The 22,258-nt window shown below is 36.2% G+C and overlaps 1 protein-coding gene and 1 pseudogene across 1 annotated transcript in view; one reads left to right on the forward strand and one right to left on the reverse strand.

The window, feature by feature from the left end:
* The window catches only part of TBC1D32 (TBC1 domain family member 32), a 238,219-nt gene that overhangs the window by 117,259 nt on the left and 98,702 nt on the right, over positions 1-22,258 (reverse strand). Inside the window, 2 exon segments of the mRNA XM_047733941.1 lie at positions 438-445; positions 15,362-15,442. Of these exon segments, the coding sequence (XP_047589897.1) occupies positions 438-445; positions 15,362-15,442 (89 nt within the window).
* Positions 7,085-7,911, forward strand: LOC125102605 (checkpoint protein HUS1-like; annotated as a pseudogene).

The raw sequence follows: 22,258 nt of genomic DNA on the forward strand, positions 1-22,258 counted from the left end.
AGCATTTAGTCTAGCATTCAGTGTTGGTCAAAGTCTTAATGGTTGTTAAGATACTACATAAAGCTTCTGGCAACAGGCAATACAAGATTTACACAAGGTCTCCCATGATTTCAAAGTAAATCCATGTTCTCTTTTTTAAATAAATATTCTTGTTTGATGAACATAATCTCCAGCCCCATCCATCATGGCTACTGGTTCATACGCCCATTTGAGTAAGCACTAGGGTAGCTATGACAAGAGGCTGACCCATCAACAAAAGGAATTATTTCACCTCCTTTATAGAAGGAGAGATCCCCTTCAAGGGCATTGACATGAGTAAAAAATACCTTAGTCTGGTTATATTCTCAGAAGACCATCTACCATCTATATACAACTTCTATTTCTTCAACTTCAATCTTCTTAAACCAATCTTCCAATCTTTTTTTTTTATTTTTTACCTGAGTCCCTGACAATCCAGGACAGCCATTAGGCATGTTCTGTAAGTTTATAAATCAATATCTGAAGTCAAATCTCCTAGACAAAATAAATAAGCAGATCTGCTACTTCAAAATTTTTCCCCTGAAAAGCTATTAAACTATAGTAGCCCAATTCTAGCAGGTAGTAACATATGCAGTACCCAATTTAGTTTTTTCATCCTCCCTGGTCATCTAGTTAGAGAAAGCTTCCCAGGACTCATAGGTAGTGTCATGAATGTGTGCACCACATATTCATACAATACTTATGTTCTCAGGGCCAGTTTAATCTTCTTATAAATACAACTTGCACTTGGTGGTGGAGTTATACGCATATAAAACTTTGTTTTAGAAAATAATATAATGCTCAATGCCTAAAAAAAAAAAAACCACCATATATTGGCTGGTGGTTCAGAGTACCCTGTAAGACAGCACTTCAGTATTGCAAGGTACCATGTCCTTCCCACATGATGCCATACTAAGTTTTCAACATGCCATTCCACCACTATCTAGGATTAGCTACTTCGGGAAGGGAAGGGTACATTATAAAACTAGTGAATATTGTGGATGTTTGCTCAGTGCTTCTTTTGTTGTTAGTTTCTTGGTCAAAAGTATTGTTTTATAAATGTCATGACTTAATTTAGAACAACAGATAAACCTACATAGGGAATTATCCATGATTTGAATGACATGTATTCTCTCATCATGACGATCTAGCTAGGTTCCACTGAGTGCCCAAATTGCAGTAGAGGGAGACCAACACTGGACCCAAAATGTAGCACATAATCTAGAGAGATCAACCAGCTACCTTGTGGCAGGTTAATTACATTAAATGTCTTCTTACACCTCATATGAAATTTGACATCCATCACCACCATGGTTCTCTACCAAATATGATCTCACCAACTTACTGACACCTTACTGAAAGTCATGGTATTCCTAAACATGACTTCTGACCAAGAAACTAATTTAATAACAAAAGGAGCATTGAGCAAACATCCACAATATTCACTACTTTTATAATGTACCCTTCCCTCCCTTAAGTATCTCATCTTGGATAGTGGTGGAATGGCACACTGAAAACTCAGTATGGCCTCAACTAGAACATAATACCTTATAATACTGAAGTGCTGTCCTACAAGATACTCTGAACTACCAACCAATATATGGTGCTGTTTCTCTCAGAACTATAATATGGGTCTAGGAGCTAAGGGGTAGACATAGAAATGATCACAGAAATTATCATTTTCTCACCCCTCAACTCTGTAGGATACAGCATGGGGGTGGAGCACTGTAGTTTTCAGATATTATTCCAAAAAAGAATACTTCTATACTTCTACCACAAAATTCCTCTAATCTTCTGAGGCTCCTCAAAACCCTGGGCCAATAAGCAAAATAAAGTAACTTTGTAGGCTAGAGGGATTGACCATCATCATAAAAATAAACAAACAAACTCCACTACTGTCCAATAGAGACATAGGAAAGTCAAGTGTAGTGGGCAGTGAATACTCTGTACTACCTAATTGCCATACCTAGTAATAAAAGTTAAGTTAGACTAATGCAGCTCCATACAGATAATACCACTAAGGGTTCAAGAACCACAAGGAAGCTCTGGAATGCCCTACTATATTAAAAATCCTAAGCAGCTGGGGTTGGTTGGGTATCAAGGGGAAACAGAATGAAGTAATTGGGTAAAGAAGTTATAAATATCAACCAGAGCCTTATATCCACTTGTAGAGATGAGGATTATAGTAGTTAACCATATTTTCAACCTTGCTCTGGTTTAAGCAAACACTTAGGTATTAACCAATATCCTGTTCTTGATTTCGTTTACCTCCTATTTTACAAAGGATGTTGATTTGTCATTTAGTCTATAGGCGAAAGGATATGAATAAGTGACTGTAATTGAACAAACAAAGAATGAAAATCACCTAGAGATTTAGGCTAACATTGAAAAGACTCCAGATCTCCCTGTCAGGGAAGACAGTGAGGGCATTTTTGTTTGTGGGAGGGAAATTATTTTGCACAAGTGAAGAGCGTTTACTGCTATCACTGTTGTTTGGAGCTTTAACGCTCTGAGGTTTTAAATGACGAAATATTTAAAGGGCTTAGAATCATACCTGGCACACAGTAAGCAATGCTGTAAATACTTGACATTGTTATATTTTACAGAAACATCTCGAGATATATTACCACTAGATATAGGGAAAAGTAAGCAAATGGAAAAAAGATGTCTTATTAATGTTAAGAAAAATAAATTTGGGGAGCAGAGGAATAATAGAATAGAGGCAACTGGAATAAGAAAGGAATAGTAGAATAATAGCTCTTGAACTGGCGGAGAGTAACAGTTAACCCTTTTCAGCACCAACACCCTTTTCTCTCAGCCACACTAACTGCCTCTGACTCATGATTTCCAGAAGGTTAACCTTCAGTGCTCTCCAGTGTTCTGCTAAAAGAGGGAAAGAATGGGGTAGGAGCAGAAGGAATGTGAGGGCATATCTGGATCTTTTAATTTCAATACTACTATTGAAAGTCTCGGACTTTCACCTATTGCTCTACTTCCATCTATATCCACTTTGGTTCCTCTGATTCCTAATACTTCTAAAATGTTGTGACACAAAAAGTTGCTTCTGGGCCTCCCCTTGTCACCTTGGGTTTTAGTTTTTCCAGCTCACTCAATCATTTACAACTACCCATTTGTTTTATAAACTCATCCAGTTATATTGTGGAAGTTTTCATCCCTTACCAGTCTTGAAAAACTTCCACACCATCCTCCTTTCTTACTAAGAAAATGCCTCCATCAAAACAAGGAGTAAACTAAGAAACAGGAAATTGGATCCTATGTAAAAGAGGATCCAGCTCAGAAGAGAAATTAAAAGCGGTCCCCTGAATGATGAAGGGAAATCCCAGAGGGCTGACACATAGGGCTAAAAGATCCTCCAGTACAAATGAAGCAAAGGGATGTGATACAAGGAAAAAAGCTGATATATTGTTACCTGATGTCCTTTAGCTAATTGTATGTTTCCACAAACATGAACAGGACATGGTCCCTGCCCTCAAGAATGTGAAAACTTTGGGACTATAAAAACGTAACTGGAAAATAATGACTGTACGGCAGTCATTATTGTACGGCACTGTACGGCATCTTGACACTTATGTTATAAAGCACTACTATGTATGGGTGAGGTATTACATTCTCTGGAACCAGACTATCTGGGTTCAATACCAGCTTCACTAATTACTTGCTGTGTCACCTTAAGCAAATGGCTTAACTTTTCTATAGCTCAGTTGAGTCATTTGTAAAAATGGGAGATAAGAGTACCTATTTCACAGGGCTGTTCCGAAATTAAGTGTTTAAATGTGAAACCAGTATCAGTACCGAGGACATAATGAGAACTATGTAAGTAGTAGGCTGTGCTGTGATAGAGGCAGGAGTATATTTTTTAATGATAGTCTAGGCATACATTAGTAGATATATAAAAAATGAAGCAAGTGTAAAATCATGTAATTATTAACTTCAGGAAAAATAAAGTACTAGTAAAAATGAAATATAGTTATAGTATACTACTTGGCCCATAAAGAAATGATATTTATACCAACATAAAAATGTAAGCTTTTAATAGTGACTTAATCAGGTTTGTGATAAAACTATAGAGCAGGGAGAGAGTGAGAGCAGAGGACATCTAAATCCTAAGCTTCTAAATCTCTAAAGACAAGATAAAATCTAAAGTTTAAAAATCAAAACATAGAGACTGCTTGATGGTTCAGTCGGTTAAGCCACTGACTTTGGCCCAGGTCATGATCCCAGGCCTACACCTGGCTCCTCGCTCAGCAGCAAGCCTGCTTCTCTCTCTGCCTCTGCCTGCCACTCTGCCTGCTTGTGCTCTCTGACAAATAAATAAATAAAATCTTTAAAAGTCAAAACATAGTATAAACATGTTACTCAAAAATCTGGAGATAAATGACAGGAAAAACCAATTCAAGGAGTCAAAAGTGACAACCTCTAAGGACTGGACTTGGGAGTAGAGATGGATGGGGAGAGGATTACTCATCATTCTTAAATGCTTTCCCCACACTATTTGGCTTTTTAAACTGTATACCTTTACTACTTTATTTTATTTAAAGATTCTATTCATCCACTAGAGAGAGGGAATGAGCAAGGGGGAGGAAGAGAGAGCCTGATGGGAGACTCAATCTCAGGATCCCAAGATCATGACCTGAGCTGAAGGCAGAAATCTAACTGACTGAGCCAACCAGGCACCCTATACCTTTATTACTTTAATAAAAATAAATAAAAAATAGTGTTTGGTAGATGTGACAGAGACCATGAACTAATATCTTTTCAAGCTGCTCTGCCAAGAAAGATAAATATAGATTCTGTGCTTCAAGTGCAAAGTAAATTTAAGTCACACAGAATCTGGACCCTTAGTCCTTCACTTTTGCTCAAACAGATAAAATAAAAACAAATATATTTGTTTTCTAAGTTCTAAATTGTTTTTTTAACTTTTTACCTTATTAAATTTTATCTCTAATGTAATGAAACTCAGTATGATTTAATTTTTGTCATACAGAAAAATGTTTTGGGTTAAAAAAAAAGATTTAAATGCCAATTTGTCATCCCAAATGACCTTATCGTGCTTATATAAGAAACCTGAAACAAAATTCCTCCTGGGAAAGGATTTAGGCTTAACAACAGGAAACCCACATTACTTACCTACAAAAATGGAGCTATTCTTATCGGGGAGGGAGAAAAAAATCAAAGTATACTCAGAACGTCAAGGCAAAGACTGTTTGTTAATCAGGTCACCTGACTTCTAAGACACACAAGATTTTGTGCTAAACATTAAGAATCAAATTAGTCACTGTTCTTAATAGATAACAATGTACTGTGGCGGCCCTGTGTGGCTCAGTCACTTAAGCATCTGACTCTTGATTTCGTCTCAGGTCATGATCTCAGGGTGGTAAGACTAATCCTTTCACTTGTTTTCAAATGTATCTTGAACAGGACAGATTCCTCCAGGAATTTGCTAATAATCCAAATCAAGTCTCACCACATGAATAATTCTGTGTTCTTAATTACTACATACTTTGTAGTATGTCACTTTCAAATATTACATCATTAATATGACCAAGTGGGCACTGTCCAACGTATCTAGAATGGTTCTGTGAAGTTTAGTCTTAGCTACCATCTCCACTTTAAGAAATTTGAACCATGTTCTCTGTTTACCTTGTGCCTGAAGTCACAAGCCCTTTCTCTCTATCCTACCACTTTTTCCTAGGATTTCTGCCTTTGAATCAACTCATTTCATTTCTACTAACACAATGTATGCAGTATGATAAATTCCATAAGTTACTCATTAACTCTAAAATCAAATGCATTGGCTAAGATATACACAAACAATAAAAAATCCAACACAAAAGATTTGCTTCTGATCACCACATAAAAATTAGCTAGCAGAAATGCAATGCCTAATTCCCTACTTGTTGACCAACACCAGGAATGGGACATGGATTACACACACAATAACTATACCTTCAAATCTGGAGATTAAAGTTTCTGATGCATATACAACAATATCTGGAGAGGAGTAAAGGGGAATAGAGTCAGTTTGCTGATAAACTTATGTGGGCAGAGGCTGTAAAGAGCCTAATCACTTGCTCTAGGTACCAAATTCATCTCTATTTCAGAAAGTGCTGTGGGATCTCCTGAAGCTAGAAGTTAGTTTGGACTTCTGTAAGTATAGAATATAATTTTGGGATAGGCTGACCTTGCATGTTATGCACACCTAACGTTCAATAAATCTGGACATATGATCAAGGGAAAGCTTAGGGAGTGATATGTAGATACAGGATTATAGTCAGTAAAGAAGGGATAACTGAAGCCACTGCAGAGGAAAAAAGGTCAATGTACTGAAGACATACACCAGAAGAGAATTTAACTGAAAGGGTAAATAGAGGAAGAGGACAAAGAATCAGCGAAAACAAAGGAGAAAAGAGAATCCCAAAATAAAAAGAGAACAAAGTCACAGAATCCCCAAGAAAACAGTAGATAGGGGCTCCTGGGTAGCTCAGTCCATTAAGCATCCAACTCAATTTTGGCTCGTGTTATGATCTCAGGGTGCTAGGATCAAGCCCCGTTGTCAGGCTCTGCATTCAGCATGGAGTCTGCTGGAGACTGTCTCTCTCTCCCTCTCCCTCCCTCTCTGCTCCTCCCTGTTCATGGATGTTCCCTCTCTCTAAAATAAATAAATAAAATCTTAAGGAAAAAAAAAAAAGGCAGTAGACAGCACTACAGCACTTAATAGGAACTCAATAAATATTTTTTGAATGAACAAGTTAATAAAAGGAAAAGGAGTCAATAGCGGGTGGAATATAAAATGGTACAGAGAGGTAAAGTAAAAGGAGTCATGAAAAGAGGGAAGATAGAAATATATAGTTTTGAAAATGTGCCTAAGTTTTTAACATAGCAAGTCCAATTCTAAAGATTTGTTGTAAAGATAATATGGGCATGGATATTTATAAAAAATGTACAATAATTTTTCAAAATAACCTACATGTCGGGCGTTTCCGGCGGGAAGCTGAGGAGGGGACCCGAGTGACCTCCACGGACGCCCCGCGAGGGCCCGCGTCCCATGAAGTTTCGGGCCAAGATCGTGGACGTGGCGTGTCTGAACCACTTCACGCGAGAACTTCTTCAGTGAATTCCAGATGGAGGGTGTCTATGTAGAAAACAACGCCATCTACCTAGAGCTGACCTCGGAAAATGTGTCTCGGGCCTTGAAGACGGCCCAGAATGCCAGAGCCCTGAAGGTCAAGCTGACGAACAAACACTTCCCCTGCCTCACCGTGTCCATAGAGCTGTTGTCTGTGTCGCGCAATAGCCGCATTGTGACACACGACACACGAATAACCCGTTAAGGTTATTCCTAGAAAATTGTGGAAGGATTTGCAAGAACCTACAGTCCCGGACTCCGACATCAGCGTTTATCTTCCGTCTTGAAGACGATGAAGAGCGTCGTGGAGAAAATGAGGAACCTCAGCAATCACCTTATTATCAAAGCAAACCTAAGTGGAGACTTGAACTTGAAAATAGAAACAGAACTAGTGTGTGTTACAACTCACTTTAAAGACCTGGGGAACCCTCCATTGGCCTCGGAGGACGCCTCCCAGGATCGAGACCCAGCGCAGATGGCTGAAGTGCGCACAGACATCCGGAAGCTCCTGCAGTTCCTTGCTGGGCAGCAAGTGAACCCCACGCAGGCCGTGTACAACATTGTCAGCAACAAGCTTGTCCATTTTGATTTGCTCCATGAAGACGTGTCCCTGCAGTACTTCATCCCGGCCTTCTCCTAGCCCGCCTCCGGCCACGTGCGTCTGCGCGTTACTCTGCCCCACCTGTGATAGTCTAGCTAAAAACTGAGTTCATGGAAGACAGCTGGATAAACATACTTCTTTATGTGAAAAAAAAAAAAAATAATAACCTACATGTCTAAACACAGAAAATTGGGATTCATCCATATACTAGAATATTATTCAAGCCTTTAAAATTATGCTATACATGAACATTTATAGGTATGACAGGATGATTTAAAATTAAATTAAAAAGGCAGTGTTAAAACAATAAAACTCCTATTTAAAAAAAAATACATCCAGCAAAAAAAATGAAAAATTTTAGCATGAAGAGGATAACGGTAATTATTTCTAAGGAAAAGACTAACAACTATTGTTCTGTTTCCATTATTTTCTACTTATTCTATAAAATAGGAATTCTTTGATTAAATAAGAATTTCAATCCATTATTTATGTCAATTAGTAATAGATCACCTGTTTTCTTCAAATTAAATTAAACATTATGTATGCATTTATGTGTACAAGTACATGTGTATATAAAATCCAAAATGTGCATGGTTTTGTAGTCAGATTGTATCTAATTTCTGATACTAAAAAAGACTGCAAGAGATAATTTTAAAATTGTATATTACTGATGTTAATCAAATTTAAGTCTAGTTAGCATCTGGGTCACTGGGAATAAATAATTTTGTGATTTGCTGTGATGGAATATTAACACGTATCTATGTTTGCTAAAATAAACACACTGGTTCTAAACTGAAATTACTTTTTACTTTTCATCTTAAAGTCATCTTATAAGTCAGATTTTTTACAAAGAAGGTAATTGTACATAAAACTGTTATAGTGTGGGGCACCTGGGTGGCTCAATTAGTGAAGCGTCTGCCTTCAGCTCAGGTCATGATCCCATGGTCCTGGGATCAAGTCCCACATTGAGCTTCTTGCTCAGCAGGGAGCCTGCTTCTCCCTCTCTCTCTGCCCCTCATTCCCTATTCCTGTTCTCCCTTGCCCTGATTTCTCTCTCTCTCAAATTAATAAATAATCTAAAAAACAAAAACAAACAAAAACCCTGTTATACTGTGTATATAATTTACTGTTGTGCGTAAATATAAAATAACTGAAATAGCAAGTGATGCATTTTAAAAGGTGTTCTATAAATAAAGATTTCAGAGCTTTTCGTTTTTTGTTTTTTAAGAAAACCAACAACATGCCACATTAGTTTCAAATAAAGAATGAATGTTATAGGAGAACTATATTAACATTTCTTTAACCATATTAAATTTTAATGTGTATATTTAATGAAGAATTACTACATAAGATTTAAGTTGCTAGAAATGAGCAATTCTAGAGTCTCTAATTAAAACCTAATTTGTAGTTTCATATAAAATATTAATACTGAATGATATAAATCTTTCTCCATGAAATACAGTTTTTATACTGCAATAATGTAGGCATGAGCTTAACATTCTTCTAACCTAAAGATGGTTAAGAAGAGCTTAAATTAGTAAGCCATGAGAGCAGGATCAAAATTTTCCAGGGTATGTGCCATTAAAAGCAAAGGCAACAAAAGCAAATAAACAGATGGAAGTATATCAAACTCAAAAACTTGCAGAGCAAAGGAAATCATCAACAAAATGAAAAAACCACCTACTAAATGAGAGAAAATATTTACAAATCATATCTCATAAGGAGTTTATAATATTCAAAATATTTAAAGAGTTTACATAACACCAAAAAAAAATTTTTTTTAATCCAATTCAAAAAGTGGGCAGGGGATCTGAATAGACATTTTTCCAAAGACGACATATAGATGGCCAATAGCTACATGAATAGATGCTATCAGGGAAATGCAAATCAAAACCACAATAGCATCACCTCACACCTATCAGAATAGTAATACTGTTGGTGGGAATGTAAACTGGTGCAGTCACTGGGAAAACACTATGGTGGTCATCAAAAAAATTAAAATAGAACTACCACATAATCCAGCAACTTCACTTCTGGGTATTGATCTGAAAACAAAAATATGAATTTGGAAAAGATTTATGCATCCATGTTCACTAAAGCATTATGTACAATAGCCAACATATGCAAACAACCTAAATGTCCACCAATGGATGAATGGCTAAAGAAAATGTAGTATATATATTATGGAATACTATTTAGCCATTAAAAAATTGAGGTCTTGCCATTTGCAACAACATGGATGGACCTTGAGAGCATTATACTAAGTGAAATAAGATAGAGAAAGAAGTATTGTATGATTTAACATGTGTAATTCCAAAACAACCAAACTCATAAATACAGAGAATATACTGGTAATTGCCAGAGAGGGGAGTGGGTGGTGAGGGAAATCTGTGAAGAGAGTCAAAAACAAACTTCCAGTTAAAAAATAAATCAGTCATGGAGATGTAATGTATAGCATGGTGACTGTAGTTAACACTGCATTGTATATTTGCAAGTTGCTAAGAGAGTAAATCTTAAAAGTTCTCATTACAAGAAAAATAGTTCTTAACTATGTATGGTGACAGATATTAACTAGACTTATGTGGTGACCATTTCACAATATATACACAAATATTGAATCATGTTGTAACCTGAAACAGATATATATCAATTATATATCTCTATTAAGCCTCAACTTTGGAAAAGAAGATATTATAGAGGATCAGAACCCGAAGGTGCCTTAATTTTTGTCTGTAAAAGACAATGTTCAAGAAAATAATTTGCACCCAAAATTTTCAATAAATGTACAGCTTTCTTAAACAAATTAAAAAACCAACAGATTTAGCAAATAAGTGTTAACCAAATAACCAGAAAGTACCTAGCAATGTGGTGGACATGAAAGTCAAAGAAAATGATATTCCCTTAGTAAGTTTAAGTTTTATCAGGATGAGAAATAAATACCAAATCTGTGGAAATGACTATAAGGCAAAGACACAGAGGAAAAGACAAGTATGCTATCATAAGTCATGGAATAAGTAATTCATAAAGCAACCTCTGCCTTGAAGGATGAGTCAAGTTTTTATAAGATAACAAAAGTGAAAGCAATATTTAAGACAAAAATAAAGGTATATAGGCAATACTAAACACTGTGATTGAGGAGATAAGAAGTCTAACCTATTAAGCATTAGTTCAGGCTGAGGAAAGGTGGAAAATAATGAACATAGGAAAGGTGTAGATATATTATGGATATATGTGATATATGTGGATATTATGGCTTTTAGGGATAAAAGCCACAAAAGGAAGTATGAACTCCCAGTTATTTAAAATGGGAAGGTGGGAGTTTTATAAGGATGTGTTTCTTTTCTGCATTAATTACCTCACTTTTTTATTACCTTAACATCTGATTCCTCATTAGGCAGTAAGGTTAAAGAGAACGAGCACATCTTATTTACTCATCATTACATCCCCTACATCTAAGACAGAGCATAACAAGCATTCAATAAATATTGGCAGAGTAAATGAAGTAGAGAAGAGTAAACTAACAAATTATAAATATTAATCTGCAGCCATATTAAAGAAGTGCTGCATATCTCATGTCACTACACTAAGCAACCTAGATTAGTTTAATCTCCCTCTTGGGTAGAGAGGTAAGAAAGATCGAGGACTTAAGAAAGCAGGTTAGGAAACAATAGAAGACCATCCTTCAACACAGGTGGACACAGGGAAGATGGGAGGCCAATGAGAGCATTAATGTCCTCATCTCTCATAGTAGAGAGTCAATCAATACTGTATAAAAGTGAAATATAATGTCCAAATCACTTGAAATGTTTTACAAAATCTTTTTTTCTTAAACTTAGAGGAATCTCTGGGGAAATAATTACCCCTGGAGTGAAAAACAAAATAAAACAAAACAAAAAAAAACCAGTTACTTGAAATTCAGCAATTTCTTCGGTCTCACTAGTTTTTCTTTCCTATAAAATCCAGTTAGAATTTAAAATGGAAACTCTATTATGATTCCATTTTTATAAAACAATCTCCACATATCTATTCTTCTGTCTGTACATGCAGAGAAAGATGTCCAGAATATTTCTCCTCAATGTTAATAATGTTACTTTCAGATAGGTGCAGGGAATTAAGAATACATTTACTTGATGATCACTAAGTACAGAACTGTTGAATCACTATATCGTACACCTGAAACTAATACATAATGCTGTACGTTAACTACACTGGAATTAAAACTTTTAAAAATAATGTTACTTTCAGAGTTAGGAAGAATGTCACTTAATGTGTTATAATTTAGTTTCCTGTGTTGGTTAATTTCTTTATAATAAAGATAAATCACTGTTTTGAAAAGCAAACAAAAAAAGTTAAGACGACTTTCAAGACTGAGCTACTGAATAACTGGTTAGGCCACTTAATGAGATGGAAACAGATTTATTTCTGTTTGTTTGTTTTTGTGGGAGGAGACCCAAAAGTTCAGTTTTAGACATGTTAGATGTCTGAGAAATGTATGAATTGAGACATCAAGAGAGAGTTGTATATTTGAACGTGGCAGCTCCAAATAATGATTAAGGTTAGGGATATAAACTATGGGGCACCTACTGCCATATAGGATATTTAAAGGCAAAGATGTAAGTGGATGAACTTGGGGTGGAACAAAGAGGAAAAAAGTGCAACTGGGACAAAGTCCCAATTATTCCATATTCCAGAGAGTGCTAAGAGAATGCAAAAGAGAAAAAAATAACAGCTATGGAAGTTTTCATAGAAGCAAAGAGAACTCTTAGAATGATCTACTATGTCAAATGCTGATAGTTACAGTAGAAGAGAATTAAAAAGAGAAGAATCTATTACATTCATCAGGATAGAAGCTACAGGCAACTTGAGCAGGATGTATAATTCTGACCAAGTTATAAAGTCAATGTCAAATCTAAGTGGGTTGAGAAGTAAAGAGATGTGAGCAAGTGGGGACAGTTTACAGATTAATTAGTATGGTGAGAGGAAGAGAAACAGGACAGTGACTTCAGAGACAGGAGGTCATGAGAAATTTCTTTTTGAGTGTGCTTCATCGTAAGATGAAACATGTGAAGGCACGTCTATACCCAGATAGCAAAATTAGAAAAAGGACAGGCTAGAAGCAGAAACAAAGAGGATAGGAGGGCTAATCAAAGGAGCAACCTTCTTATATATTAGTCATTTACGATACAAGATTTTTAGGATCTGAACAAATAATTTGAAATTTACAGAGAATGTGATACTATTAAAAAATGAAAATCCACATTTCACTGAGCCCTGCATTAGCCTCATCTAAGTGCTGTGGCAAACCTACAGAAACTGTATTAAACTTACTGTTATTCAGAGGGGGGAAAAAGTGAATGGGACAAGCAGTGAAAAGTATACAAGGCAAAAACATTCATGAGATGAACTATTGAGGGGAACAGTATAATAAAGGTACAATTAGAAACAAAACCATTGTTGAGGCACCTGGGTGGCTCAGTGGGTTAAAGCCTCTGCCTTTGGCTCAGGTCATGATCTCAGGGTTCTGGGATCAAGCCCCATATCGGGATCTCTGCTCAGCGGAGATCCTGCTTCCCTCTCTCTCTCTCTGCCTGCCTCTCTGCCTACTTGTGATCTCTGTCTGTCAAATAAATAAATAAAATCTTTAAAAAAAAAAAAAAGAAACACAACCATTGTAGAAAGTAAAGAAAATGATACAGGTAAGAATTCAAAACACAGAGAATCACAAGATTTATAGAATACAAAGGCATGATATAAATTATCACTATTGGGCCCTAATGACCAACACTAGACTAAAATTAGTAGAAGACAGTAAATTATCTAACCTCAAAAGTATGATTTAAAAATATAACTGAATATTATGAGCATGAATTCTGAAATACAATGAAACAAACATATGTCAAAGAAAAACTTGCTAAAACCCACAAAAAATAAAATACAAACTTTTCCTCAGAAAGTGATTTGGTCTTTTCTCTCTCTTACTGCTGATACGAGAAACATAGCAAATTACTTGGTGGCATGTTGAAGACTACTGGGTACTGAAAGAATGAAGACAAAACTTACTTCCTAGTTTAAACACAAAAATCATAAAAACAAGAAGATATAAAGAAACACATGAAGTAATACTGCTACTACATCTAGTATGAGCATTTTATAGTGCTTGCTACATGCCAGGCACTGTCAGTAAGTCCTCTAGTTTTTCTTACGCAATTCTCATAATAGTTCTATGAGGAAAATAATACAATTTTCTTCCATTTTACAGATAATAACTGAGATCCCAACTCACACAAATAGTAGAGAGCAAGCAAGTCTTGACTCTAGAATCCATGTTGCTAATCTAACCACCATACTACACAACACTATTACACATATAGACAATGCGATGGCAAATTTTCTCCTGTAGAACAGAATGACTCCATTTGGATACTGCACTACATTTGAAAAAAGCACATGCTATGTAAATTAATATATTTATTCCCAGAGGCATTTACTTCTTGAATGGCTTTTTACATGACTTAAAATCCCATTATTATTTTTTTAACAAAAATATTAGGAAAAATACTGTTCTTTATACAAAAAAAAAAAAAAAAATTCACTCACTATATCAGTTAAAAAGAAGCCAGAATCTATATTCTATAACTACAAAACTCAGAAATATACTTGCTATGCAGAAGAAGTTCTACTGAGTAGATTTCTCCTAGTATTTTTCATCATCGCTTTCTATATGATGTATCTGATGCTATATATGACAAGTTTAATGTGAAAATACATTTGAGATAGAGGACACATGAAGAACTAAAATAGCTACAGTTTTTCTACCTTCTTTGAACAAGAAAGTCCAAAAAAGAAACTCAGCTATTAATGGTAAAAAAAAAAAAAAAATAAAAAGTTTGAGTTTAAGATCTATAATATATACTACCATCACCAGAGATTCTAATTTTAGAAAAGTGACCGCTTTATCTCTTAGGTAAAGCATTCTCACTGACGCCCTCCTTGTTGGCTGAAAAGGTATTTGCTAGTGGAAAGGAAAAACAGAAACAAAAACAAAACAAATCACAAAGTGAAATGGAAAATGGCTTTAATTCAGCTAGTTTTAAAAGTGGTAATTTATAGGTAGGAAAACAAATTATAGGTCTATATATGACCAAAAGTTTAAAGCTTGGAAAAACTGAGGTTAAGGAGTAACGGTTAACATCAAGGAGCATAATTGAGTCTCCAGGACAGATCATGCATTTTCAGGCCTCTCTCAAGTCTCTACTACAGAAGGAGTCCCATCAAATACCAACAACAGGGAAGCCCCAGTTGACTCCTGAGTAAACTGAAGAATCTGAAAAAAATGCCTGTTTTTAAAGAGGCATTTGTAATATAAATCAAACAAATGCAGAAGACATGGTACTAATACAGAACCTAAAGGTAGACAAAGCGATTATATAAAACCTAATACCTGTATTTATTTTGTCTATAAAGTTATCATTTACCTTTTAAACATGCTTTAAAATTAGCTCATTTTAAATACTTTTTGAAAGTAGAACATATGCTTAACCGTTTCTGCAAGACAGAAAATGTACCTCAAATAAAATTAGTGCCTTACCTTAGACAAAGATGTGTGATTGTTCATAGTTGAATAAAGAACGAATCTTAGCTTCTGAATTCAAAATTATAAGTCTATCTATAATATCCTGAAAAAAGAAAGACTTAGAGTGAGACTGTGGTTGACTGGAACCATTAAAAAATAATAATAATAATAATAACTCAAAAAAGATTAAGATCTATGGTTCTCAAACTTGGCTTTATATTTGATCACTTAAGGAGCAGTTAAAAAAAAATTACCAATACCCAAGTCTCACTATTAGAGATTCTGAATTAATTGGTCTTGGTGTGTCTGAGCATTAAGATTTGTTAAAGTTTGTGAAACAAGTCATCTCATGTTTAGCCAAAGTGGAGAATCACTAATTTCTACCTCATTCTGGTACTGTGTGAGCAACTTATACAACCAGCTAAATACTGACCAAACTGTTAAAAAAAAATGTAAACTACTTTGAAAAACAATATGAAATCTATAAATGTGAAGCATGAAACAGTGGATTTGAATAGTTTGATCTAGTAACTGAAACTTTGTTGATAGTCTCTGCTTATGTAAATCAGGGTTTCCAACCCCTGGTTGAACACTGGAATCACCTAGAGAACTTAAAAAAAAAATTATATACATATACACATATGACTAATGCTCAGGCTCTATCTACCCTAGACCAATTAAGTCAATATCCTTGGGGGTGTGATTTTGACATTAATAACCTTTAAAAGATTCCCAAGTTGTTACAATGTATAGCCAGGCTTAAAAATCATGATGCAGTGCAGGGAGAACCTGAGGACCCAGGTGCCACCAGCCATCCCAAACCCTGACAATGTAACCCTACTATGCAATTTGAGCACTCTCTAAAAGTCTTTCTTTGGGGGCGCCTGGGTGGCTCAGTGGGTTAAAGCCTCTGCCTTCGGCTCAGGTCATGATCCCAGGGTCTTGGGACCAAGCCCGCATCAGGCTTTCTGCTCATCAGCGAGCCTGCTTCCTTCTCTCTCTCTCTCTGCCTGCCTCTCTGCTTACTTGTAATCTCTGTCTGTCAAATAATAAATAAAATCTTAAAAAAAAAATAAAAATAAAAGTCTTTCTTTTAGAATGCCCTGATTTGTATAGCTCTTCGGGTTTCAGCCTAAGAAATTTATTCATAGATGAATACTTGTCTCTCATTGTTCATTCCTTGACCAAGAAACTTGCTACACCCCAGTGAGTTCTAATGGAAGACATTTCTGTGACCAACGGTAAAAGGAAGGTTTTACCAGGGAGTAAATATCTACAGAGGTCTACGTGGATGATAATACAAATGTCATATCATCAAATAAATAAGAAGCATGGAAATGACTTTGCAAGGCTGAGGAAATAAGCTTTTCAAAATTTGAAAAATACAAATCCAAGCATAGTAAAAACTGGATTTGTGCCAACTTGTAGAGTAAAAAGTTTATACCTAACACTTAGGAATGCATGCATTATTATCATTATACGGACAGCCTGTAAAAATGTGTAAGCACTGACACAAAGTTCATAATCAGCAAACATCATGTAAACTGCCTAACATGAAGAATAAAAGATTTGCCATCGTAAAATCTGTCATTCTGTCTGCTTCTAGCTGGGCACTCCTCTTTCAAACTTTATGATAGAACATGAACTAAGTAATCCATTCATATTCCCAGCTTCACATTCAGATTCTCAATAATTTATCCACTCTCTTCCTTTTCCTAATTTCTCCTTTGACAGTCCTGATTAGGCACAGTGACAAAGCCATGGAGCTCTCCATGACTTGTCTAGGCACCTGGATACTATTAAGTAGTCCCATATATATGGAGAAACTTGTTTGCCAGGTGTTTCTTCAACAGGTAGATATTTTTACTGCTAAAAATAACTTAAGAAATTATCTGTTTTATCATAATCTTCACAGATTAATCTAGAATTATGTATCACTGGCTTTCTCTTATCTGAGAAAAGAGAATCTGCCCATCAGTTCTATGATCTTAGCTTTTGGAAGGATTACTCTGGACTTCTCTTCATTAGTAGGATACTACTAGTATAGGTGACTGAAATTTGTCCAACTATCTGGATACTAAGCTCAGACTCTGACAGATAGTGACACTTGGGGACTCTATAAAGTTCTAGTTCCAAATGCTAAGTACTAGACTTTTAAGAATAAAGAGGTAAAATATCTACCAGCAAGCTATAGAGATAATTGCAGTGATCTATCAATGATAATGCATTTTCAGAGAACAAATGTTACAGCAAATAATTTGTTCTTTAAAGAGGATTACATTGATGGATCACCACTTAGAGAAGAAAATGAAACTCCTGGGAAGCCTACCTTATAGAGAACTTCAGTTTCTAAGCACTGAAACATGTGTCAATAAGGCAATCGGTTTTCTAAATCAAGCAGCATCTTCCTAACAACGAGCTAGTGGCAAGTAAGGCCTGGGACTCAAAAAAACAAAAACAAGTCTGAAATTCTTTTTAAAGGATACTGCCCAACTAGAAAATACACTCAGTGATCTAGTAGGCCAGAATGAAACCAAAACTAGGAAAACAAAGGAATATCCATTCACACAAATACATACATGCCTGAGTGCCTGCTGTTTACAAGTGTCCCAATGGTCATGTGTGTGTTACCTCTTTTCACTTCAGAAAGGGATAAGTGCAAGGGAAGGGACAGATCAGTTATAATGCCAATACTCCTGCACCTGCACCACTAGGAGTGGCTTGTGACTGGTTAGCCCATGAACATCCTCAAACAAAACTCAACCTTTAAGGTTCTTCCTTGGGATTTTCCAAGTGAGAGGGCTCTTAATCCATTCTGGCTGCTGTAACAGAGTACGATAGACTGGGTGGCTTATAAACAACAGAAATTTTATTTCTTTTCTTTCTTTTTTTTTATTTTTTTTAAAGACTTTTATTTATTTATTTGACAGAGAGAGATCACAAGTAGGCAGAGAGTCAGGCAGAGAGAGAGCGGGGGGAAGCAGGCTCCCTGCCGAGCAGAGAGCCCGATGCAGGACTCAATCCCAGGACCCTGAGATCATGACCCAAGCAGAGGGCAGAGGCCTAACCCACTGAGCCACCCAGGTGCCCCAGAAATTTTATTTCTTACAGTTCTGGATGCTGAGAAGTCCAAAATCAAGGCAACAGATTTTGTGTCTGGCAAGGACCCACTTTCTAGTTTTTAGATAGTCATCTTCTCACTGTGCCCTCACATGGCAGAAGGGGTAAGAGATTTCTCTAGAGTCCATTGTTTTTCAATTATCCATAACCACACCTCGGATAAACCTCACTGGCTACGATATTGCCACTGTGCAAACCGGAGTCTATATGTTTTAAAGGTACTAATCACTTCTGAAGGGCCCACCCCCAAATAACATGGGGATTAGGTTTCAACATATGTATTTTGGGGGTACACATTCAGCCTACAGGAGGGAAGGAGAGAAAAGGCCACTGTCCTGTTTGGTAACCTAATGAGTTACACTGTGACCCCAACAAAAGATATGTCCACATCCTACTCTCCAGAACCTATGATTGTTACCCTATTTGGCAAAAGAGTGTTTTGAACTAGGTAATTAAGAATTCTGAGATAAGATCATTCTGGATTAACCCAAGTGGGCCCTGAGACTGTGACAAGTATCCTTAGAAGGGAAAGACAGAGGGAGATTTAAGACAGATGAGGGAGAAAATCTTGTGAAGATGGAGGGCAGAACTGGAGTTATGTTAGCAAAAAGACATGAAATGCCTGGAACAACCAGAAGCTGGAGGAGGCAATGAAGAATTCCTCTCCTGGAGCCTTTAGAGGGAATGTGTCCCTATTAAAACCTTGATTTTAGACATCTGGCCTCCAGAACTATAAGAGAATAAATTTCTGTTGTTGTCATCTACCCAGTTTGTGGTCATTTGTTATGACAGCCCTAGAAAACAACAACAAGGGGAAATGGTGAAGATGTCAGTATAAAGTAACGGGTAGTCCTGTGTACTCTCCTATAGAGAACACCATCTGGAGAAGAAAACACTAATGATAATTATACCAGGCAATTCTATAGCATTTATTATCTGCCAAGCAGTGACTTGAACTTTTATATTTCATTTAATTCTTACAACAACCCTGGGACAGGAACATTACTGGTCTCTTTTAACAGAAAATTAAAGTTCATCTTGTCTGAAGTCACACAGTTTGTAAAAGGCAGAACTGGGAATCTAATCCAGGCAGTCTGGCTTCAGAATACAAACTCTTAACCACTACACTATGCATAGCTTTCAATAAAGCCAAAATAGGCAGTAACAGGACAAGATGACACAGACAGACAGACAAATGTGAATCTACCTTCGAAGTTCTATTTCTACTTGACCTCGTTTTTTGTTTTGTTCTTTGCTCTTGTGGCACAATGAAGTCCACAAATATTTAATTTCGCATATACTGCACACCTACTGTGTGCCAGGCATTATGCTAAATACTGCAAACATATTCTCAGGGTTGAAAAGAGCTTAAGATTATGTGCTACAACCATCCAATAGGTTCTTGGATCTGATCTGCAGTATCTCCACCAAGAAGAACCCAGATAAGGAATTCACAGAATCCCAAGGTAGCCTATCTCACTTTTAGTCAGCTCTGACAAATAGCAAGTTCTCCCTTAGGTTGATTCACTGTTTACACTCCTTGGTTATGCAAAGGGAACTATAACCAGCTATCACCTCTTATTAAGAACAGGGAATACTCCTGTCACCAGTACTGGGATCCAAATTTCCCAGTTGTCTCCCACATCATGACTCTACACAAGCTGCAGATGTTTATTAGAGCAAATATATTTTCTTATGCAGGTCAATAAATATCCTCTTCTGCTGAAACTAATTCAAAGTGAGTTCCTCCAATAACTAAAGAGGTCCTACCTAATACATCACTTATATAGCTGCAAATTAAGTGAAAGGGGCTGGAGAGCAATCAAAGATTGTATGTGTTAGAAGATATTAGAAATATTAGAAATATTAGAAAACAGAATATTTTGTTATTGACCTTTAACTTACTAAAGTACAACTTGAGAGTTGTTTGCAGGACCTAGAGTTTTGGTAGATACCTGATACGAAATCATGAGAAGTTAAGGTCTAATATCCCTAAAATATAAAGAATTCCTCAAAACTAAGAAAAAGAAAATAGAAAATTATTAAAAATAAATTGAAACACCATTGAGAAGTCATCAATGGCCATTAAGCATAAGAAAAAAATGTGCTATTCACAAGAAAAACATACATTAACACTTTCCTCCGGTCAGATATCTACATCTCTGATCACATAAACAACTTAATGAGATTGTTAGAAAACAGTAACTATTATATCTCATTTAAGGGAAAGCAGAACGATTTCTCCTTATGGATAGAAATCTAGCGATATATATACTAAAATTACATATGAATTTACCTTTCAACCCAGCAATCCCACTTCTAGAAATCTAGCCCAAATATACTTATAGTAGGCAGAATTTAAGAGGCCTCAAGATTCTCAGGCCTTAAACACTAATGCATGTATTGCTATGAGAGATTTTTGCGGAAGTCCATAATTGATTTTAAAATAGATTATCTGAGTGGCTCTGATATCACTGCAAGAGCCATTTAAAAGAAAATAATTTTCTTGGGCTGTTCACAGAAGAACAGCATGAAAGGGATTTGATAGGAGGGAGGTTGTTCACATTTGAAATGGAGGGGGCCACAGGACAAAGCCCCAGGAGCAACTCTTGGCTGACAGCCCCCAGAAAGCCAGGCACTTTAGTCCTACAACCTAAGAAACTGAAGTCTACCCACAATTAATTTGGAAATGCAGTTTTCCCCAGGACCTCCTGATAAGCACTTAGCCTACACAACATCTTGATTTCGGCTTATAAAACTCTGAGCAGAAAACCCAGGTACACAGTGCCAGACTTCTGAAATACAGAACTGTGAGCTCATAAATGGGTGGTTTTAATATGCTAAATTTGTAGCAAGTTGTTATACAACAGTAGAAAAAAATATATAGGCATACTGGTAAGTACAATAAATATAAACCAAACTATTAATTTGGCATAACTTATAATACAAAAACCTTAAAGAATCCAGGGGTCTACCAACAGATGACTGGTGAATAAAAACACAACACATCCACACAACAGTATACCATCCATTTGTAAAAAAGGGTTAAGGGCAGAGCTCTATATACTGGTGTGCAGTAATCTCAAAGGCACAGAATTAAAAGAAAAATGCAGGGGTGCCTGGGTGGCTCAGTCAGTATGCCTTCAGCTCAGGTCCTGATCCCAGAGATGCTGAGATGCTGCCCACCTCATGCCCTCTCTCTCTCTCAAACAAATTTTTTTTTTTTAAATAAGAGAAAATGCAGAGACAGGACAGTGTTTAAAGCATACTATCTTTTGCTTAAGTCTGGAGGGAAAAAATATATATACTTTTTTAAAGTAAAAGTTGTAAAGTAACAGTTGAAGGATAAATCAAAAACTAACAAAAAGTGTTAGCTATAAGGGAATGTTATAAAAATGAACTTTCTGCAATGATGGAAATATTCTCCGTCTGTGTTATCTAACATAGTAGCCATTGCCCACTTACGGTTAATGGGCACTTGAAAACTTGAAATGTGGATAGTACTTAAAGTAAAGAATTTTGAATTTTATTTCGTTGTCATTGATTTAAATTTAAATAACTACATGGAGCTAGTGGATATTATATTGAAGATCAAAACATACATACTCAGAGAAAGGACAAAGGGAGATTAATATGCAAGCACATTCTGTGAATATACCTTGTTACATACTGGAGTTACTTTTTTTTAAGATTTTTATTTATTTCTCTGACAGAGAGAGATCACAAGTAGGCAGAGCAGCAGGCGGGGCGGGGAGGGGGAAGCAGGCTTCCTGCTGAGCAGAGAGCCCAATGCGGGGCT

Source organism: Lutra lutra, chromosome 6, assembly GCF_902655055.1.
Source record: "Lutra lutra chromosome 6, mLutLut1.2, whole genome shotgun sequence".
NCBI classification, from domain to species: Eukaryota; Metazoa; Chordata; class Mammalia; order Carnivora; family Mustelidae; genus Lutra; species Lutra lutra.